The sequence below is a fragment of the Podarcis liolepis genome (assembly GCF_965112155.1).
Source record: "Podarcis liolepis genome assembly, chromosome: 8".
Lineage (NCBI taxonomy): Eukaryota > Metazoa > Chordata > Lepidosauria > Squamata > Lacertidae > Podarcis > Podarcis liolepis.
The window spans coordinates 78,573,407-78,597,165 of NC_139560.1; the positions used below are offsets into that span (position 1 = coordinate 78,573,407).

Genomic DNA, 23,759 nt, shown 5'->3' on the forward strand with positions numbered 1-23,759 from the left:
TGCTTAAATTTGATTCTTTGAAGACCTGGCATGTTGAGTAGGCCCCCTTCCTTTTCAACGACATTCTTTCTAAAATCTTCTAATACCTTTCTGAATGCCCAAGGAGCGGGAGGGAACTATTTCATGGGGAAAAGAACGCCCACATCACACAAGCAAGTGCAGAAATGAGTTGGGAGTCTGCCTTTCTCCTGGTAATTTCTGATAATCTCAGCTAGTTGTCTTTCCTGCCCTACATCAGTAGTTTTCAAGGAGGGGTGAGGTGGTTGTATGTCCACGGAAGCATTATTCTGAGGATTCTGATGGCGCCTGGGTGGCCCAAAAGAGCATGGCGTTCAAACCAGAAAAGTTTAAACACACATCTAATTAACATCTGACCTGCTGTGAGTGTCACAGAATGGAGAGATCTGCTAGCAAAACCGACTGAATGGCATCCCCCAAGATGATTAAGAAATAGTATTTGGAGTGGCGTTATCTGGAGAGTCACAAGCTGTGTTAGCATGCTAGTAAAATAGCTAGTTATACTGGGAACCAGAAATGCTGTACAGTCTCGAACGCCTTGTGACTCGAACGTTTTGGCTCATGAACCTGGAAGGAAGTGTTTCGGTTTGCGAACGTTCTTTGGAAGCCAAACGTCTGACATGGCTTCCAATTGAGTGCAGGAAGCTCCCGCAGCCAATCAGAAGCCGCGCTTTCGTTTTCGACCATCGAATGGACTTCTGTAATGGATTCCATTCGAGAACCAAGGTATAACTGTACTCCTTAAAAGTTTAGCCACCGACGTGGCTGAGACATGCTTTCCAGGAGGTGCTCTATCAGAGAGGAAGGGTTGGCATACACCCCTTCCAGGGCACAGATAATCTCATGTGCTGCAAGCCCTCTGCACAAAGCCCATTCATGCCCACAAAAACGGAGAGGATCTGGAAGATCTGTGACATGATCTATCAACATCTGTGCAACAGAACGGAGGGCAGGCAATGGAGCAAGTAAAGCAATTTGGTCTGCTGGACCAACCCATGTACAGAAGACTGGAGAGCATATCCCAGGCCATGCGATTCAGGTGTTGCTCTACTAGGTGGTAGATCTGCTCCACTTCCCAGTGGGGAGGAGTTGAGGTGGACTGCATGGCCACCCACTCCCTACCGGGGGCAGGGGACTTTGTCCCTCGTTGCCTGGGGGATCCCGGCCACATCAGAGCCCGGCCAGCCAACCCGCTGGCCGGGGGGCGTGGCCGGGTCAGTTTAAATGGAGGAGCGAGCTAGAGGACTTCCTCTTTGGCTCGCTTCCTCAATCACCCACCCTCCCTCCCTATTTGCAGCTTACGCACTGGCCTTGCTATGACTTCTGTTGGTCGACTTGGTTGTCCGAGGAGCCTGGTAGGAATTTTCCCACTTGGCAAATGGCCACTTTGTTTTCGCCTACCCCGTAGCAATCACCACAACTTTGTTAGGGTTGCGGTTGGGCATTGTTTGACCTTGTGTGGGGGAGGTGAGGTGTGGCCATCACCTGCCCCTCCATGCTTAAGGGTTTTCCGTTAAAGGAATCCAGGGGTGTTGATCTTGTCCGAAGCCCGGTTGGGGGGCTAAGGCCTTGACACGACCCCGACGGGAACACCAGGGGGAGCTTGAGTTGCTTCGCATTGACAGGGCTCCCCCTACCGGTGGTTTACCCTTACTGGACTTCCTGCACAGAGGGCAGGAGTCAAATATAGTTGGGTCCACTCAATGCCTAAGCCAATACCAGCTCAGTGTTCCAAGTACTTCATGGTGCCTTCGCTCACCCCTGGCTACTGTCAATCAAAGGATGAGAGTCCCTCAACATGGTATGAGGAAAGGGCAGAATGTCTGGCAAAGGGAAAGCAGAGTGGAAAGATGGAAGTGGTTGAGACAGAGGAGGAAGCTGAGAAACATTTCAACAGGGGTGGCGTCAGCCGAGGGAGTTGCGGAGTCGCTGCTGAAATAGAGCCCATGGCACTCCGGCTTCTTCCATGAAGGAAAGAAAACACAAATCAGATTGGAGCCAAGCAGTTCGTTGTAAAAATACACTTGGTTTATTAGAAAGTGTCCAGCACATTTTGATTGCTCTTCAGTCTTTAACCATCACCAAAAAGCAGAGAGCGTTTGCCTCGCAGACATCAAAAACATACCTTTCCCATCACATCCCCCACGTTGTAAAGTGACAGCTTAAAAAATTATATTACCGTAAAAAATATGAAGTTTGTAAATTAAGGGGCAGGTGGAGGGGACTAGCCCGCTAAACTTTCAGTCCACTTAGTATATAGGCTTAGCTATCTTCCTGACAAGAACAAACTGAAGTGTTAATTGCAACTTTAATTATTATCAAAGAAATTAAGGGATGTTTCCTCCTGTTATCTAGAATGCTACTATTGGGTTGTTGTTGTTCTCTAGCAATGGTGAAGGCAGGCTCAATTTTGCGATAAAAGAATTCAGAGAACACCCAGGAAGTTTATGTTGTATAAATCCACAGGGTGAAATATTTTGCTCTGTTACTGAGCATAAATATGTTCTTTTTTAAAAAACAAAAAACACAAAAGCCACAACAACCCAATTTAATATGCTGAATTGGAAACTAATGCCAGCTGCTGCTTTCAAGATAAAAGCCATATTGACCTGGTTAAACACATTCAATCCCATTAATCTGAATGGGAAAATTAAGACACGTGCTGAAAACCACCCTTAAGAAGTTAATGGGACTTAAAAGCGTTTCACTTTGGCAGTGCTATGTCCTCTGCTGTGTTTGAATCCAGCTTTTTCCTAGTGCTGACTTGCTGCAGCTTCCAACAAGGCCAGATAACGTTATTCATACTAAGTTTAAACTAAGAATCAGAGCTACGTTGTAGGTCCTAGCTACAACATAATTTGGCTGATAAACAAATACATGAAACAAACAATTCATAAAGAGGGAGAGGAAGGGTGTTACATTACATTCTTTCAAGACAAATTGGCTATGCAAGCCTAATTTAGGTCCTTACCCTGTGGTACTTATTAATTCTGCCACATGATATATAATCGACAGGCTCAATTCAGAGCATCATCTAAATCAGGGTTGGGTAGCAATGTTGTTGAGCAAGAACTCCAACCATCACTGAGTTTTGGCCATGCTGGTGGGACTACAACATCATCTAGAGGACCACGGATCTAAACCATTTTTAAGATCAACTGTGGCCAAGCCTGTGTGAGCCTCAGATACAATCCCTCCTTTCCTAGGAGCAAGAAGAGGAGAGACACACACAGAGAGAGAGATATTCCATTTTCACTTTGGAGAAAAGCACCGTTCCCTGTTACTTTCAAACTCAGAAGGGTGTGCTATGGTCTAACCACAGTTAGTTAAAACAAACCAGGACCAGTTGTGGTATTAGAAAGCAGTTTGTATGCATTAACTGGCTTTGACAACCCATACACATCAAAGAACTGTGGTTTGTCCTAAAGTGGGAACAGAAGCTTTCTCTCTCCATCTCTCAGATGTTATATGGGGAGTTGGAATGAGCAAGACAAAGTCCCATGCAGCTCATTCACAATCATCTGTGATTGGCTGAACCAGGTGCCTGTAGAATTTGCGAGATGGAAGTGCTGCAGGTTAATTTTCCTCCCTCAATATTTACATAATAAATTGGTTGTGTGGATTTTCTTTTAAGCATGTGACAACTTGTGGGTGTTGCCAAATGGGGACACATACGCACGACTCTATATTACCCTGCAAATACAGAGGGGAAGGGCATAAATCACACCCAGGTTTAAGTTTTGAATTGAATTTTTCCTTGAATGCCAAGTAATCACTTTGCTCTGGTAGGAAAAGTCTAAATGTTGCAAAATGGTTTAGATTTCTACCCCTCTTCCCCATTCCCCTTGAGGACAAAATTTAGGCCATTTCATAAATGCACAAAAAAATATAACTGCATAGTATGTAATATTTTCTAAGTTTGCTATGAAATTATAGCAAACATTCCATTGGCAATTTCATACAATATAATTTAAAGTGCAACAACATTGTACCAATATGGAAAGTTTAAGGGCATTTAGGCATTACTCACTCCTAAACTGGAGAGGTGTGCTTTGGGTTTAGAAAGAAAACTGATATTCTCTTCTTCTAGGGCAGGCATGGACAAACTTAGCCCTCCAGCTGTTTCCCACCATCCCTAGCTAACAGGACCAGTGGTCAGGGATGATGGGAATTGTAGTCCCAAAACAGCTGGAGGGCTGAGTCTGGCCATGCCTGTTCTAGGGCAATGTGCATCTGAGTCAGCTGGGACAAATCAAATGCTTAGACCGGCTTCAAATTTTAAGCAAAAATTGTGCTTGTTACTTTTTCTGCCCACAGAAAACACATGAAGTATGAAATAGTCCCTATAGTCATGGGAAGCAGGATTTGACCGGTCACATTTTTCTTGTGTTGTGCTCACTGCAGAGTTAGGAGACACAACATCTTGTCCTTTACACTTTGTGCCTCAGTCCATTAAGATTCAGACTGAAATTAATGGAACTTAAATATGACTATATTAACTTTCCCCACTGATTTCAGAGGAACCTCAACATGACCAATTCTCTCTCTGGATTGCAGCCATTGCGTTCGACATGGGAAAACACTACTCTGGATTTGATGAAGAGTCAATAATTCCAACAGAAATCTGATTCTATGAGTCGGAAATAGTTCCTTCCACCTAAAAGACAGGGATCATCGGGGTGTTAAGCATCTAGCAATGCCTGCAGACTATGATTAGTCTTCTTGATGTGACTTCCAACAGTTTCAGAACTACAATGTTAGATCCCAACAGATGGAACCAAGGCAGCAAAAGGACAAAATGGAAGTTTGTCTCGAATGTGCTTCTGGTTCTTTTAAATATACTTCAGGAATAGAAATGAGACAAAACAGGTAAAAGAGGAACACAATCTCGTGTTCACTATGCCGTATCCGAAGAGCACTCACTCATATTCCTCAAGCCATTTCTTTTTCTTTTGTAAATATCTATTTGATCCAATAGCCCACCATGGGGCAAACCGGAATAGATACCCATTTAAGAAGGATCGGGGGAAACTGCTCCCATTGTTAGCAAGCAAAGCATGCATCATGACAAATGGCTGTTTTGCAGCACTAGCCAGCCAGATTGGGTAATGCACAGTTCTTCTTTCAAACCAAACTTCCAAGCAGGGCATCAAAGTGTCCTCCTGCCTGGACAGGGTCAATCATTATGCTAAGGATGCAAGAGAGCTCTGCTGTAGAGAACTTGACTGGGAGCTTCGGAAAAGGGCTCTTTGCAAAAAGGGAATAATTTTGGCAGGCTGCAACTGCTTGTCCTGCAGCTGTAAAGGTAAAGGGACCCCTGACCAATAGGTCCAGTCGTGATCGACTCTGGGGTTGCGGCGCTCATCTCGCTTTACAGGCCGAGGGAGCCGGCATACAGCTGGTCATGTGGCCAGCAGAGTAGCGCACAGAAACGCTGTTTACCTTCCCGCTGGAGTGATACCTATTTATCTACTTGCACTTTGACGTGCTTTCGAACTGCTAGGTTGGCAGGAGCAGGGACTGAACAACAGGAGCTCACCCCGTCGCGGGGATTCGAACCACCGACCTTCTGATCGGCAAGTCCTAGGCTTTGTGGTTTAACCCACTGCTGTAGTGCTGCAGAAAAGCTGCGCTTGCTGAAATTCTTCTTCTACAGAACTGCTAAGGCATCCTGCCCTACAGCAACCTAGGAGGAAGTCTACTTGTATATGTCACTATGGGTGAAGGCTGATGCAGTATTGAAGCAGAAGCTACAATGGGATCTTCTCCATTGCTGTGAACTCTGTTTCTATATGGCTTCTGCTTCCAGCCACACTTCACAGTTCCTATACCTTCACAGGTATACAAGTCCAAGATAGTCAGGACCAGTGCTTTTTTTTCTTCTTCTTAAAAATGTTTAGGGGTACTCTCATTTTGACTCAAGAAAACCACCATTTTGTAGTTCAAATCGGGGAAAATAAATACAGTAAATGGACAAAAGTAAAAAGATTCACAAAAGGGACGCGGGTGGCCCTGTGGGTTAAACCACAGAGCGTAGGACTTGCCGATCAGAAGGTCGGCGGTTCGAATCCCCGCGACGGGGTGAGCTCCCGTTGCTCAGTCCCTGCTCTTGCCAACCTAGCAGTTCGAAAGCACACCAAGTGCAAGTAGATAAATAGGTACCGCTCCAGCAGGAAGGTAAACGGCGTTTCTGTGCGCTGCTCTGGTTCGCCAGAAGCGGCTTAGTCATGCTGGCCACATGACCTGCAAGCTGTACACCGGCTCCCTCGGCCAATAAAGTGAGATGAGCACTGCAACCCCAGAGTCGGCCACGACTGGACCTAATGGTCAGGGGTCCCTTTACCTTACAAAGATTCACAAAATGTTTAGGGGTATTCCTCCCCCCAGAAAAAAAAAGTACTGGTTAGGACACTTGTAGATCTTGGCTCTCCTAGCAGAAATGCAATAGGAAACTGGGGAGGATAAAAGACTAAACACAGACTTCCCCTTTGGCACTCTGCAGTAAAAGCTACCATTGTATGTCGGGTTTTGCTCTAATATCGAACCTAATTTCTTTGCCCTGAGTTTTCCATAAAACGCACAACTGAATCAATACATCAAATGCTACAATTCTATAAAATGAAGTGTGGCACAATTCAGTGGGGTGGTGGTGAAACCCTCCCTAAAACTGAAAAGCTGGAATTAAACTTATCTGAAGAAAATTAAAATTATGCTTAGAAATGAGAAGTCTCTTGATAAATTAACACTGAACAACGCCTTGGGCAAGACATTAAGAGAGAGATTTGCTCTTTTACAGTTTCTTTTCTACATGCCATACAAATACCAGGTGACTTACCCACCACAGAAAATAGGCCAAAAGTTGCGTAGAGTCATCAGAGAGATCCCATCCAAGCAGAAAGGATAGCAGTTTAAAAATCAAATAGCTACATTCACTACATTGTGGAGCGAGAAGTATGAGAGCAGACAGTACAGAAATAAAAGGGTGTTTCTTTCGCAAGAACACTGGACAGTTTAGGCCAGACAGAAAGAAAGGCGTCTCTTTACAACCCCCTCACAAAAAAAATATAAATGTTTCCATTGTTTTGTATTACTAAGCATTTCCTGAAATTAAGGCTTGAAAGTGTATTGCTGCATCTCCATAAAGAGCAAAACCTATAAAGTACTCTCACTGTATAACATTTATCCCTCTAAAATAGTGGTTTTCAAACTGTACCACCCGGGAGCTCTTTCAAAGGTTTATCAGGCTCCTCAGTGTTGGACAAGCTACTTTAAAAGCCTTCCTTGCAAAGCGCAGCCTCGGGAGAAACTGCAGGGTACATCATACAATATAACCCCAATTAACAGGGAGCAACTGCTAGGCCCAAGAAGTGAAAATGCACCCAGGAACATCCCCCAGAATCCTATGCAATGTGCAGGAGCTCCAAGGCTGACAAGCAAGGGCTCCTCAGTTGTCCAATCCAAAGAGATAGGGTTCCTTGAGGTGCGAAGCTCGAACTCACTTCTTTTAAAGCATTAACTGTGAGCATGATCACACCAGACCTATGGAACGCTCCTTGTCAATATTCAAGGAACCCTGAATTTACAAAAGGCTCAATCTCAAAATCATACTCGCTAGCCTGGTTTGCACGTGAACAACAAACCACGGCTAGAATTATGAGCATGAGCTGCAGTGAGCCTAAGATTTGTCTGCTACCCACTCCCTGTTGGCGCAACTGCAAGGAGGAGGCCAGAAGTTTCCACTTCTGTCCAAACCGTAAATTTTGTTAACTATGTTTAGTGAAAGCAAGTCAGCTTTATAAGCTATGGGTTCAGAGCTGGCTTGCTCACACTAACCATTACATTTCTTTCAGTGCCAGGCAAAAATGTTTCTCTATAACCAGGCCCTTGGAGGGGGTTATTGGTCTCTTTTTATATATTTTGTGTTCTCATTTTGTATATTTATGTTGTGAACCACCCTGTGATCTTCAGATGAACATACATATTTATATACCATCATCATCATCATCATCACCATAGCTAAAACTAAATGCAGTCTCCCCACGTACGGACATCATAAAAAGCTCTAAAGCAGATATGAAAAGTTTTTAAGCTGCTCCTTTCAGCCACACAAGGGGAGCGGGGAGCGTGTTGAGACCATGGCTCCCTACAACTCGTCCTCATAAGACTAAACCATGGTTTAGCGCTACGTGCTAGCACAGCCAATATTTCCCTAAAAAGGTGAAACCGGACTGATTCAGAGTGATTATCTAGAGTTATTATTTAACTACTTCACGCTAGCACAGCATCATGGGTACTCCAAAGTTTGCTGGGCTAATAAATGCAATAGTAAATTACGTGTTTCTAAACACTCAGTGGACATACGCCAAGAAGCTCTGCCAACTGGACCTCCATGTCATGTATCTGCTGCTTTTGGAGCTGCGCATTTGCTCTGCAGGCTTCACAATTTGCAACGTAGCAAATACGAGGGTACCTATGGAGCTGCGTAAAATGTTAAGTGACCCCAAGTTGTCCTTTGTTGACCTTATAAAGGATTCAACTTAGATCCTCAAACCCATCTTGCGTAACAGCCAGAGTACTCAGAATACGCGTGTGCTGTAAGTTGGTAGCTTGTATTTAAGGACAGTAGGTTGTCTGCATCTAAGAACAGCTCTCTCACCTCGTCTTCCTTCAAACACATCACTGATTTCTCTTAAGAGCAAGGACATGTCAGTCAGCTGTGACTCCCAGGCTTCGCAGAACACATCCAGATTTTCTTTTGCAATCTTGCTGGAAGGATGCAGCGTCAGGGTTTCTGCAGCAGAAATTATCTGAAGGAAACAAAGCAGATCTTGCCATGTAACCAGAAATTGCTAATCAGCATCCACCCCCAGAGGCAAAGAATAAACAGCCTCTCATTTGTATTTAAAAAGGGCCGCTGTAGCATTTGCCTGGCAAAGCTTTGCAAACACTAAGGGCATTCATCGGGAGCACATTGTGCAAAACTGTTCTGAACAAACAGCTTTCTTAAATTGAGCGAACTGAGAAAAACCACTTAATATAATTAATCACGACAATTTCACAGATGATTATTAATTTACATAATGCATTCATATTAAAGGCAAAAAAGGTTCACCGAAATTGGTAGAACGTCTGTAAGAAGAGCTTTATCACATCACAGATGTGCAGTGTTGCAGATGCGAGCCCAGATGTTGTTCCACGTAAACTATACTGCACCTGTGGAACACTGGTTACTAAAAATGATCCTAAAACTAACATTCCCTTTTCTCCCAAAGCAATTTTGCTACTCAGATGTTCATGAAATCCATCTAATATGGAATTCACATAGCATTTAGCACAGAGGATTTGCAGCAAAGACAACTTGCCAACGCTTTGGATAGAAAGAAGTATCAGGATACATGAGCCAATGGTCTGATTGGTGTAAAGTAGCCTCATTTATCCAGAGCAAGTCTAAATTCTGGCCTTCCACTAAGGTCCAGTACAGATATTAACAATAAACTACAGTCTGTGAATCAGGAACTAGCCTTGGCTATGTATTCTTTCTCCTCTCTGTGGAGAGAATTCCCTGTGGGTGTTAACTGCAAAATTACTATAACACGGAAGAAAATCATTCCAAAGGGTTATACCACCGGTACTTGACCCCAGCAAAATCAAATTAGATTAATAAAAATGGGATTGGGTCAGTGCTGAAAGTGTAATGCTTTGCAAAGGATGTTGTGTGTTCAGAGTAGTGATGTGAGGTGAGAATATTCTCCACAAACTGTAAATTCTAATGTAAGAACCAGTTTTACAACCCACATTTAAAAAATCTACTGAACAGTAAGTCAAGATGTGATACTGCCAGTTTAAGTAATGAATAATGATTTTTTTTTTAATCCAGTTACATTACTGGGCATTGTGTCATTCACCATTGGCAGTTCTGAAATGTGAGCTACAGAAAACATTTTTTTTTTAGTTTTAAAAATGCTATTCATTTAATTTGATGAACTTTTGAATTCGTATGTATTTCAGCTACATGTAATAGCATTTTTTCTATTTTGGTGTGATCTTATTCAGCAATTCTATACCCTTGGCCATACAGTGTGGTTTATTTTATTTTATACAGAAAGTAGCTTTAATGCTTTATACACTTAAAGTACCTAGGCCTATACAATTATGTGTAACAGCATGTGAAGTGGCCTTGATTTAAACAGTTGACATTTCTACATTTTTATTTAGTGCCAATAACTGGTTTTTGCAGTGCCATTCAATGGTACAAGGTGCCATTTACCAGAGATTGACATACTGAAATATATTATCATATAATGATAATATATTTAAGTTTAATGGCTTCTTTTTTATATGTATGCATATAGTTTTGTTCATCAAGCTGTGTTTTAGTCACCAAAACAGTTATTAAGTGTTAGAACTATTAGAAGCACAAGATAAGCCTATTACTGAATTTACTTGTATCAAACCTTAACATGCCAATTGTATTTTTTGACTTGTCCTATAACACGTACATGTTCTAATGGAAGAATAAAATATGATTTAGCTACTGAGTTTCCTTATACCAAACCTTAACATGCCAATTACTGGTGCCATCACCTTAGAATGGTTTGAAGTGCATTAAAATTATATCATTTTCAATGCATTAAAATGAATATTCTCCTATTTAAAATGAAAATTCTCTAATATTCTCATTAATTGAGAATATTCTTCAAAGGATTATTCCTGAGAATTTAACATCACTAGTTCAGAGTGCCAAGAGCTGGTTCGGAATCTGTTCACAGCTGCAAAAGTGCTCACTGCTAGCCTCCTTCACAAAGGATGCCACTTAAAAATATGGCATACTATTACCAAAGGAACTACGAGATAGTGAAATAGGAGGAGAGATATTAAATTGGCCTCCACTTGTAAAGTCCATGTAGACTGGGAGTAATACTGATGCACATTAATACAGTGGTACCTCGGGTTATATACGCTTCAGGTTACATACGCTTCAGGTTACAGACTCCGCTAACCCAGAAATATTACCTCAGGTTAAGAACTTTGCTTCAGGATGAGAACAGAAATCGTGTGGCAGCAGCAGGAGGCCCCATTAGCTAAAGTGGTGCTTCAGGTTAAGAACAGTTTCAGGTTAAGAACTGACCTCCGGAACGAATTAAGTACGTAACCAGAGGTACCACTGTATAAATCCATTTAATTTGTCTGCTAGATGAAGGAAATCAGCTTGAATGTGTAATGACTGATGAGCAGCCGGACTGATTAAAAGGTAACATCAGAACTCATCAATTTGATACAGGAAAAAAAATAATCTGTAGCAGCGATAGAGGCTAAGCTGTTGCTAGTGGTCATCACCCAAAAGCTTCTGGCACAGCAGTTCAATGCCTCCTAGCTGTGCTGTTTCCAAAGCTGGATGTGTCCAAAATGAGATGCCGCAAGCACACGTCTGCTTTGAAAACATCTCTTTCAACACAGCAAGGTAAAAATCACACCTACCTGAGGCCCCGTCACGTGAAAAGTGTCTTCTGCATGTAGACAAGTAATTTCCAGCGGCTCTGTTCCGGAGACATGCCTCAATAAATGACATATCTAGGAAAGGAAGCAGGAAAACCCACCTACCAATTATGGGATTGTTATGGAAAGACAGCATAAAAATTACATTTGTGCCAAATGAAAGCTTTTAGAATTCAGAAACTGCTGATGGAAACCTGATCTCTGTTGAATGGCTAAAAGCTAAGGTGAGAGGAGGAGTGGTTGACTTCCCTGCCCCTCCATCACTTGTCTCCTGAACTCTGGTCCCTTAGCCCTTTCTCTTTGCCTCAGCTGGTGCAAATGTGCAGCTGGGTAGCCAGGCGAAAGGCTAATCTTAAAGGTAAAGGTAAAGGGACCCCTGACCATTAGGTCCAGTCGTGACCGACTCTGGGGTTGCGCGCTCATCTCGCTCTATAGGCCGAGGGAGCCAGCGTTTGTCTGCAGACAGCTTCCGGGTCATGTGGCCAGCATGACTAAGCCGCTTCTGGCGAACCAGAGCAGCACACGGAAACACTATTTACCTTCCTACCAGAGTGGTACCTATTTATCTACTTGCACTTGGTGTGCTTTCAAACTGCTAGGTTGGCAGGAGCAGGGACTGAGCAACAGGAGCTCACCCCGTCGCGGGGATTCGAAGCGCCGACCTTCTGATCAGCAAGTCCTAGGCTCTGTGGTTTAACCCACAGCGCCACCCGCGTCCCAAGGTTAATCTTATCTGTCTCCAATTCTCTCTGTCCTCCTCCTGCTCCTTAGACATTTGACAGAGATCCAGCATGCGATTCCAGCTTAGCCCCTTCCAGATGACCCTTCCAACTCTACAATTCTATGATGCGCCCACCGAAATCAATAGAACTGGAAGCTTGGTTGGAGTGGTCCCACAGTCATTTTGCACAGTGTTGATTCTAGAGCCGTAATACACTGAGGTCAGAAACTAGTTTCACTACAGCAGCACTTTGTAGAACAAGGCAGAGGGGCAGAATTTATATATTAAAAAAAAAAACTCCCCAACTTAGGTGACCCACCTACAAGGTCTGTTACCCCATATGAGTTTTCCCCTTTCAACTCTAAGGGTGCTAACAGAGGTGGTACCTCCTAGGAAGCCACATCTGGACCAGGAACATGCCCTAAGAACATGATTTGCAACTCTGATATGCATTACAAGAGGCAGCAACAGCTACCAGCATAGTGTGTTCTACCTCCACTGTCAGAATGTGTAAAGGACCCCTGGACAGTTAACTCCAGTCAAAGGCAACTATGAGGTTGCAACGCTCATCTCGCTTTCAGGCAGAGGGAGCCGGCGTTTGTCCACAGACAGCTCCCGGGTCACGTGGCCAGCAGGACTAAACCACTTCTGGCGCAACGGAACACCGTGGTGGAAACCGGAGCGCACGGAAACACTGTTTACCTTCCTGTCAGAGTGGTACCTACCTATTTATCTACTTGCAGTTTATCGTGCTTTCAAACTGCTAGGTGGGCAGGAGCTGGGACAGAGAGACGGGAGCTCACCTCGTTGCGGGGATTCGAACCGCTGACCTTCGGATCGGCAAGCCCAAGAAGCTCAGTGGTTTAGACCACAGCGCCACCCACGTCCCACTGTCGGATTGTGTATGCTTTTGAGTGACAGTTGCTCAGAATCACACGTGGGGAGGGTGTTGTTGCACTCCTGCTTGTTAGGCATTCCAAAGGCATCTGTTTTGCCACGGTGAGACCAGAATAGTGGACTAGGTGAGCCACTGGCCTAATGCTGTGGCGAAAGAAAAAAGTTGGGGAGAACCACTGGCCTAATACAAGGCTCCTCTTACTTTTTTTTTAATGCTGTGCTATGTATGTTAGGGATGAGGGTGGCGCTGTGGGTTAAACCACAGAGCCTAGGACTTGCCCATCAGAAGGTCGGCAGTTCGAATCCCCGCGACGGGGTGAGCTCCCGTTGCTCAGTCCCTGCTCCTGCCAACCTAGCAGTTCGAAAGCACGTCAAAAGTGCAAGTAGATAAATAGGTACCACTCTGGTGGGAAGGTAAACAGCGTTTCTGTGCGCTGCTCTGGTTCGCCAGAAGCGGCTTAGTCATGCTGGCCACATGACCCGGAAGCTGTACGCCAGCTCCCTCGGCCAATAAAGCGAGATGAGCGCCGCAACCCCAGAGTCGGCCACAACTGGACCCAATGATCAGGGGTCCCTTTACCTTTATGTTTAATGTGCTCCCCCATCCCTGAGTCCAGGCAAAGCACAGAACAGGCAAACTTGAGAACCGTGGTACTGCAAGGCCTAACAGCCTAGTCAACTGATGCCCCAACCCTGAGGTGTGGGCATGGGCATGTTTGTGGAGTCGGAACCTGCACACATTTCACAGGTGTGCCCCAAACTGACAAAAACTCAAGACTGCTTTAAATCTTAATATTAAAGCATTTTTGAACATGTTCATGAACATGACGCCAACTTACTTCAATCAACTGTTCTTTCTGTTCAGAGAGCTTACAGCTGTGTTCTGCAACTGCTTCTATGTTTCCTTCTGTCCCGCAGATCTTCAGAGCTTTCAAAACAAGGTGGTCAGAATGGTATTTTATCACGTCTGCTGCGACAGATGTTGCTGCACTGTGAAGCTTTGATATATATATTTGGGGAGGAGGAGAAGAAAGAAAGAAAGAAAGAAAGAAAGAAAGAAAGAAAGAAAGAAAGAAAGAAAGAAAGAAACCAGTAGGTTACAACACCAGATTACCTGTGGTGGACAATTCAGAGCAAATTAAGACTGGGCGAGATGTACAAAACTTCCATCATTATGCAACATTCTTTTTCCAATTCCTCATCACAAAAAAAGAATTGAAGAATTACGATCAGTCTCACAGAGCATGGTGGAGCAGAGATGTTTGCCCAACCTCCCGGAGTTGTTGCTGGCTCCCCAGAAGCCGAGGGGTGAGGCAGCAGTGCATTGGGGACATTGTTGTGCCTGCACAACAACAGGAACAATGGATTGGCTCCACCAGAGCACTTGCGCTGAGCTGCCTTCCCCACCGAACCATCCCTCCCAGTCAGCAGCAGCAACTCACCTCCCAGGTCAGTTAAGCATCTCCAACCCCACCTTCCCTCCATTACTGGTAGTTGTGTTTAACTGTAAACGGATGTGTCTTATTTTTCCATGCATATGTCTAGCTGTCCTTCCTAAGTGGGCTCAGAGCAGCTTACCTGGGGCTCCCAGAAACACCCTGACCGGCACTTAGGTTAAATAATGCCACAGCTCAAGGTGCTACCAGAGCATTGACTGGGCAATAGATTACATAAGAAGAATGAACCCAAGCCATGACAGGCCGAATTCTAAAATATTACTTAGCAATGTGTGTTCTTGTATTCAGGTCATGCTAGCAGGCTTCTCTGCAGGTAATTACTTCAAGATAACCTCACAATATAAACTAAAAAAATTCCTTCCAGTAGCACCTTAGAGACCAACTACCGTATTTTTTGCTCTATAGGACGCACTTTTCCCCTTCCAAAAATCAAGGGGAAATGTGTGTGCGTCCTATGGAGCGAATGCAGGCTCCTTGGCTTCAGCGATAGCAACGCGAAGCCTCAGAAGCGCACCGACCCCTCTAGCTCTCCAGGCTTCAGGGACAGCCGCCTGAAGCCTGCGGAGCACAGCGTGAGTTCCTGCTGCACTCTGGAGGCTTCAGGTTCCTTTTGCTGAAGCCAGGAGAGCAAGACTCTCGTGGCTTCAGCAGAGAGGGAGAGCTGCGCAGCGCCCCTTCAGCCAAGCAGGAGGAGAAATGGAAGGGGCTCCGCTTCTCCTGCCGCTTCGCTGAAGGTGCGCTGAGCAGAGAGGGGGAGATTTTTTTCCCCTTGTTCTCCCCCTCTAAAACAAGGTGTGTCCTATAGAGCGAAAAATATGGTAAGTTTGTTATTGGTATGAGCTTTCGTGTGCATGCAACACTTCTTCAGATACTTCTTCGTGTGCATGCACACGAAAGCTCATACCAATAACAAACTTAGTTGGTCTCTACTGGAAGGAATTTTTTAATTTTGTTTCGACTACAGCAGACCAACATGGCTACCTACTTATATCTCGCAATATAAAAAAAGGCTCAAGTGGTAGATTCAATTAGTTGGAACTACCATCACATGATTATATATCTGCTGAGCCAAGGATTTGTTTTTCAGAAAGTTACACATATCAAAGCCCAAGAAGCTCCCGAAATTTACTGCAGATTGTACTGAATTGCACTTACTTCTCTCTGAAGCTCGGTCATACACTGACACATTTTTAATATTGCTACTTCCAGGTCTTCCGTGACATCCTTTTTCCTCTGACTTTGCTGGAGAGAAACAATTCCCAATCCCGCAGGATGGGTTTTTAGGCAATTCGGTCGTTTAAACAATTCATCGTCATAATCATAATTCAAACATGGGTTTGCAAGTAAAAGGTGCAGCCCTGTGCATACTGATTTGGAAGTTAAGCTCTCTGAACAAAGTAAGACTTTTCTTTGGAGTAAGCAGGGACAGGGATTCCTGAATAATAATAATAATATTGTTTCCTGCTTGGCAGGAGGTTGGACTCGATGGCCCTTGTGGTCTCTTCCAACTCTATGATTCTATGATTCTAATAATAATAATAATTTATTATTTATTAATAATAATAATAATAATAATAATTTATTACTTGTTAATAATAATAATTTATTATTTATATCCCGCCCATCTGGCTGAGTTTCCCCAGCCACTCTGGGCGGCTTCCAATCAAGTGTTAAAAACAATACAACATTAAATATTAAAAAACTTCCCTAAACCCTCTGGGTCTCTTCTAACTCTACAATTCCATGATACTAGGGTTTGACTATATATGTTCTGCTTTTTCCGGCATGCTTCTCTGTCACAGAATTAAAGATATAGAGCAATCCACTTTGCTTCTGTTAGACAAGAATTTGTTAGCCAGTCCTGACCATGTGACTTGCTTGTTGTGTTTTTTTAAAAAAAGTAAAACCCTGGATGGTTAAGTCCAGTCAAAGGTGACTATGGGGTTGCGACGCTCATCTCCCTTTCAGGAAGAGGGAGCTGGCGTTTGTTCACAGACAGCTTTCTGGGTCATGTGGCCAGCATGGCTAAAGCGCTTCTGGCACAACGGGACACTGTGACGGAAACCAGAGCACACGGAAACACCGTTTACCTTCCTGTCATAGCAGTACCAATTTTTCTACTTGCACTGGCGTTCTTCTGAACTACTAGGTTGGCAGGAACTGGGACAGCAACGGGAGCTCACCCCGTCGCAGGGATTTGAACCACCGACCTTTCGATCGGCAAGCCCAAGAAGCTCAGTGGTTTAGACCACAACGCCACCCGCGCCCCTTCTGTTTGTTGTGTAAGTCAGTGCAGCATAAAAGGTAAGCGTCCTGGAAACCTATGACATTATGTTCATCAGTGACCTTGGGCTACTTGCTCTCTTATCCAAACCTACCCTGCAGGGGTAAATGACAGATTGGGGAAGAAACAGACCATGTCTACTTACTGGAGGTGTGGCCCACAGTCCATTGGTAAAATAGTAAAAAGTAAACAAAAACATTTCTAAAATGAAAGATCGCTCTACGTTCCGCAGTCCCCGCTCCCAGTCCAATGAGGAATCAACCCCCTGTGCAAACTAACCTAGGGGTAAGCTCAATTCAAACACGATTTTACAAGTTGGACTTACATATCTAAAGCAACCAACCAGGAGGCCAGATTAAGACTGGGGGTGGTGGTGGGCAGTCAGAAAAATAATGGTCCTTTATAGTACAAATATGCATCACTCTGGTTAAAGGAACCAAAATTTGTTGCCTATGACACAAGCACCCATTGGGCCGCCATTTTACACCTTTTGTTGTGTCTTCACAACAGGTGAAGCAGGTTAGGCCGAGAGTTGGATATTGACCCAAGTGAGCAAAACATTGAGTTATGTGAATTTAAATGCAAAACTGTACATGCTCACAATATTTATTATTAGTTCATGAAAGTTTGTACCATAAACCTGAAGATAAAAATTTGTTTGTCTTCAAGATACCACGAGTCTTATTTTGTGGTACATTATTCTATGTTTACTTTGGGGGGAAAGTGGCCCTATTTTGGGAACTGCACCAAAGCCCCCAACCATCTTAATCCGGCCTCCATCCAAGGGGCCAGATTCACACCTATTTAGCATTAGCCATGCTGCAACATCTGGTGCTCCCAAACCATATGTTGGGGCTGCCAAGCCAATGTTAATGGAAAGGTTAATCAGACTCCAGAGGACAAATAAATATGTCCAATACAAGTGTATTTTTCTATATTAGCCAACAGTGAGAGGTGTGTGTGTTGTGTGTGTGTGTGTATCTGTGCATCTCCAATTATTAGTGTGTGTTTATATCTGGTTTGTAAACGACTGCAAAACACAACTAAACAAAACGAAGTTTTAAAAAACCAACGGCAAGGATTATAATTAACTTATGATGTTTGCAATATTGTAATGGGATGTTATTAGGGTTATCAAATAAACTGTTCTCTGCAAATTGCCCTTGAAGTGTATTTCTTTTGAAGCAAACGTAAATGAATCAGCAATGCTAGGGGGGGAAAGAAAAAATCTTACAGCATACATCCACGCTGACACCAGCTGCTCCAGTTCCATCTTTGCTTGCTTGGAGAGTTCCAAGATGCGCTCTCTGTTCTCGTGGCTAGTATAAGCAGAATCAGTAAAGTCCTCTGTGTGCTCAAGGACAACACGGAGCATTGCCCGAAGATTTTCCTTTGACAGAAGATAAAGATTCTCCCGCAATCCTTCCACCTTATTCTGTGAAACAGGGCGGGGAGAACCACGAAGACATCTCAAAAAATCATAGAAGACTAACAAGTGTACTGTAATGGTTAAGAGCTGTGAATCAAGTACAGTGGTACCTCAGACTCCGCTAACCCAGAAATAGTGCTTCAGGTTAAGAACTTTGCTTCAGGATAAGAACAGAAATCATGCTCCGGCGGCACGGCGGCAGCAGGAGGCCCTATTAGCTAAAGTGGTGCTTCAGGTTAAGAACAGTTTCAGGTTAAGAACGGACGTCCGGAACGAATTAAGTACTTAACCCGAGGTACCACTGTACTGGGCTTAAGATATTGGTCATAATATACAATTAGAAGATTGAGGGAAATTATGGAAAGAGGAAATAAATTTCACTGCCTGCAGTGCTTTAAAGGAAATATAATGAAAACGATGTACAGATGGTGTATAACACCAGTGAAATCCTGCTGCTGCTGTGCCGCCGGAGCACGATTTCTGTTCTCATCCTGAAGCAAAGTTCTTAACCTGAAGCACTATTTCTGGGTTAGCGGAGTCTGTAACCCGAAGCGTATATAACCTGAGTTACCACTGTACAAAAGCCTCTCAAATTGGATTTGTCTTTAAATTAACTCAGAACACCTTCAGTAATATCATTCACAGCAGAAACTAATAGTAGTAGTAGTAGTAGTAGTAATAATAATTTTTATTTTTATTTATACCCCGCCCTCCCTGGCCAAAACCAGGCTCAGAGCGGCTAACATCAAATATATAACACATTAACATAAAATCAGACAATCAATTAAAATACATCCTAAAATCAGATCAGGGTCAGAATAAAATCCAATCAGATGGCAACCCGCAGATTAGGGTTGGGGACCTTAAATACTTACCAGTGTTCTTGGATTAATTTTTTTGAATTGTTTTTGCACGAAAGGCAGACAAAACTCTGGCACCTACTGCCAGTTATCTGGTATTTGAAACTGAACAGAATTCATTTTACTTCTACACGCAGAGTTCCTTAATATATAAAGGGCCCTTAGTACCAGTGTGGTTCCATGAAAGAGTGCCTCCTGTTTTCCCTTGGAGGAAAGGAAACCTCTATTGCCCTTCAATCCAAGTATACAGAAGGTGGTTTTGTGCTCATGTGTCTCCACCTAGGGATTTAAGCCACACTCTCAAAACAAAAACAAAAAAACCCCTCACTATTTTGTCCTTACCTTGAATTCCTTGATGCCAGTATAGATGCTCACTGGGCCTGGTTCATTCTCTCCACTGGGTCGTGAGTCTGTTACAATCTCTATTACCTGCTCCAAAGCTAGTCTCATCCTGTGGAACACGGCTCCTTTGTTTACACGTGCCGATTCACAGTCAGGATGTCTTAAACAGGTCTTGGAAATAAAGGTTGAAAATAATAATAATAATAATAATAATAATAATAATAATAATAATAATAATAATAATTTATTATTTGTACCTCGTCCATCTGGCTGCGTTTCCCCAGCCACTCTGGGTGGCTTCCACAGAGACCAAAAATACACTAAAATGTCACACATTAAAAACTTCCCTGATGTCCTTAAGATGTCTTCTGAATGTCAGGTAGTTGTTTATCGCTTTGACATCTGATGGGAGGGCGTTCCACAGGGCGGGCGCCACTACCGAGAACGCCCTCTGCCTGGTTCCCTGTAGCTTTGCTTCTCACAATGAGGGAACCACCAGAAGGCCCTCGGTGCTGGACCTCAGCGTCCGGGCGGAACGATGGGCGTGGAGACGCTCCTTCAGGTATTATCCAGGCGTCTCTGTGCAGTCTGCAGGCAGGGGCAGACTTTGGCCTTTCGAATTTCAGCAGCGCCCTGTGCAAGGCCAAAATTCTGCGCCTTCCAGCTTCTCGCCTCCAATTCTGCGTGTGAACTACACCTTTAAGTTTTGTGGCACCCTGTGCCCACCGGCCCAGCTCCAGCTCCCGGCAGAGGGGAACCAGAGGCACTGCCCTAAATCAGCTTCTGCTGCAGGGAAGACTCTCTCTATGCTCTGCCTCCTTCCCTCAAGCAAAACAGTCAAGGCTGCTTATCAATCCCACCAATTAGTCAGCCATTGCATTTGTCAACACTGCCTTTTGGAAAGCCCTCTAGCCTCCCTATGCGTTGGCTGGTGTTGCTTCAGTCAATTTCTTCTTTGCTAATGTCACATGCTAAGACTTTGCTAATGGCACATGAGTAAACGAGTTACCTTGGAAGCAGTGAGAAGCATCATGGTACATTTCTCGAGAATAGCCCTTGCCGCTGCCATCTTGGCCTTTTTCTTTTCGTCTTTCAGATCCTAAGGAAAGAAAATGAAAACACTCTTGGTGGATAGCCAATCAAAGAGCTTAGCTGCTTCCTTATCTAATGACGAGGTATCTGGACAGCTTTTCTGTAAAATTCGGGTGGCATTAAACATTACAGCTGAACTCTATTATCTGTTTGCAGGCTTCATATATATCTACACTATCAACCTACAGAGTTTTTAGTGTAGATTAACTGTTGTGGCTATCCAGCCCAGCACCCAGAGAACTGTAGTCTGGTGAAGTGTAAATCCTGTATTAGAGATCCCCAGCCCTCTCACAGGCTAGGCTATCTGTGGTGAGAGGATAACTGTTAAACCAGCTTAACTCTGTAAATTAACTCATCTGAGATAGATCCCATATCTCTGACACCTGAAAGCAGCATCCGATAGATTAAGGTAATACAGTGGTACCTTGGGTTACATACGCTTCAGGTTACATACGCTTCAGGTTACAGACTCCGCTAACCCAGAAATAGCACCTTGGGTTAAGAACTTTGCTTCAGGATGAGAACAGAAATTGTGCAGCAGCAGGAGGCCCCATTAGCTAAAGTGGTGCTTCAGGTTTAGAACAGTTTCAGGGTAAGAACGGATCTCCAGAACGAATTAAGTACTTAACCCGAGGTACCACTGTACTCAAAACGTCCTCCTACGATAGACTCTACTGATAAATACGATAGACTCTACTGATAAATAAAATCCAAAAGACTCAAAATGTAAAATGTGCTGTAATAAGGCAAACATGTTACTGACACCTTTGGACTTCTGGGTCTTCACTGTTTTAAGATTTATTGACTGATGCAGTTCAACTGTCTTGTCTTTGAAGCTGTATCAGTTTGAGCATGTGTGCCTTTGCCATATAAATCGCCAGACTACCATGAAATGCGTAATCTCCATTGAATCATAAATGTTCTTTCACACAGGAAATATATAAAACATCACATATTTGTCTGCCTTGTTTTGCATTCCATGGGATCTTTCCGGAAGCAACCACAGCCACATGACCCTGTTTAAGCAAGGCTGCAGGTGTGGGGTGGAGGCAACCTTCTGGGTTTGCCTCAGGTGGCAAAAACAAGATGGGCTGCCCTTGACCCAAAGGAAGGAGTAAGTGTCTTGCAGAAAATGGGGCAAGGAAAAGACACAAGAAGGAGGAAATCATACAGAAGAGACCGAACAAAATCCCCAAACCTTGGGTTCAGGAGAAGCTATATGCTGTGGGGTTTGAGGGTAGGGAATAAGAGTACAGTGGTACCTCAGGTTAAGTACTTAATTTGTTCCGGAGGTCCGTTCTTAACCTGAAACTGTTCTTAACCTGAAGCACCACTTGAAGCTAAGGGGGCCTCCTGCTGCCACCGGAGCACGATTTCTGTTCTTATCCTGAAGCAAAGTTCTTAGCCTGAAGCACTATTTCTGGGTTAGTGGAGTCTGTATCCTGAAGCGTATGTAACCCGAGGTACCACTGTACTAGGTGATCAAGAGGCAGGGAGGTTGAAGGAAATTGCTGCTAAGCCGATCCCGTGATATAGGAATCCTGCCAAGTTGCGGCTTCCACTGTTTATTGTGAACTAGCAATCCACGTGGGATCTATTACCAGCAATCAAAGACAAATATGGAATCCAGATAATGGAAACAAACCCACATGGGTCTTTGATTATGTAAAGTCACCCTCTGTAACTGGAGCACAAATAGTTTGATTTCCTTATTAAGGTCGCCTAGAGTATGCTGGAGCTGTTTTCATTCATGTCTATTTGATCTGGGCGATTCACACCTCTCGTTCCGTTTCAAGGCTGGTTCACCAGCTTGTCTCATTCTAAAGAGTTCCACTTCATACACAGATATCCCTTGCCAAAAATGGTTGTAGGAATGTATGAACCCCCTTGCTAGATCAGATCCAAGGTCCATCCAGGCCACATCCTGTTTCTAAAAATATCAAGCCAGATGCCTCTAGGATATACGCATGCAGGACACGGAAGCAGAAACTACCTTCCCCAACTATTTGTCTCGGCCACCTGCCATTCAGAGGTATACTGCCTATGAACCTGACAGTTCCATTTAGCAGGCTTCACCCACATGGCAACCGCCAAATATTTTGAACCGCAACTCCCATCAGCCCCAGATATAGGGCACCAGTTGTGAAGGCTGCACTTAGCTCTCAGCCAATGACAGCCAAATGAAATCTCAATGTTCCTAATGAGCTTTATGCCTTAAGATACCCAATACGTTGCCCATCTGTGCAAAGTAGCCTACACTGCGGCAGCTAGACTGGTGACTGGGGGCGGCCGCCAAGACCACATAACACTGGTCTTGAAAGATCTACATTGGCTCCCAGCACGTTTCCGAGCACAATTCAAAGTGCTGGTGTTGACCTTTAAAGCCCTAAACGGCCTCGGCCCAGTATACCTGAAGGAGCGTCTCCACCCCATCGTTCTGCCCGGACACTGAGGTCCAGCGCCGAGGGCCTTCTGGCGGTTCCCTCACTGCGAGAAGTAAAGCTACAGGGAACCAGGCAGAGGGCCTTCCCACCAGATGTCAAAGAGAGGAACAACTACCAGACTCTTAGACATCTGAAGGCAGCCCTGTTTAGGGAAGTTTTTAATCTGTGACATTTTAATGTATTTTTAATCTTTGTTGGAAGCTGCCCAGAATGGCTGGGGAAACTCAGGCAGATGGGCGGGGAACAAATAATAAATTATTATTATTACATTCAATGGCCGTGTTCAGATGATGAACTATTCGCTTAGTAAGCTAAGGTATGGATGAACTACCTGCACCCGCACACTGCTGCTTCGCTCCTCCCTTCAGTCGAGCAGGAAAGCAAGCCAGGAACCTGCAGCCAACTATAGCTTCTCATTACATCTAGCCCAGCAAACTATGGTTAATGGCTTTCAGGCATGCTGGCAGCTTGGGCCTAACAGGAAGCTATGATTGACTGAATCTTCCTGGCTTGTTGTCCCTCCAGCATAAAGGGAGCAGTGAAACAGCTGTGTGTAAGTACATAAAGCTCATATGCTGAGAAATGGATATTCAAATACAGCCACTAAGTTATTAAATAGCAAGTGTGAGGTTTTTAATGTGGCAGAACAGATGACTGTTCCTCTCCTTTGGAAGCAGGCAGGGGGAAAAACGCAGTACTTTGCTTAAATATACTTCATT

General features: G+C 44.1%; 1 protein-coding gene across 4 annotated transcripts in view; it reads right to left on the minus strand.

Moving 5' to 3' along the window:
- Positions 1-23,759, minus strand: part of CTNNAL1 (catenin alpha like 1) — a 57,605-nt gene that overhangs the window by 9,993 nt on the left and 23,853 nt on the right. For all 4 annotated transcript variants that reach the window (XR_014529599.1, XR_014529600.1, XM_083519159.1 and 1 more), the window contains exons 5-11: positions 20,514-20,603; positions 19,505-19,675; positions 18,108-18,308; positions 15,745-15,831; positions 13,972-14,130; positions 11,497-11,589; positions 8,675-8,825 (exon numbers count right to left, since the gene is read on the minus strand). Coding sequence is in view for 2 of the 4 variants with exons in the window: in XM_083519159.1 (XP_083375285.1) it covers positions 8,675-8,825; positions 11,497-11,589; positions 13,972-14,130; positions 15,745-15,831; positions 18,108-18,308; positions 19,505-19,675; positions 20,514-20,603 (952 nt within the window). In the remaining 2 variants the exon portion in view is untranslated. The remainder of the gene's footprint in view (positions 1-8,674; positions 8,826-11,496; positions 11,590-13,971; positions 14,131-15,744; positions 15,832-18,107; positions 18,309-19,504; positions 19,676-20,513; positions 20,604-23,759) is intronic.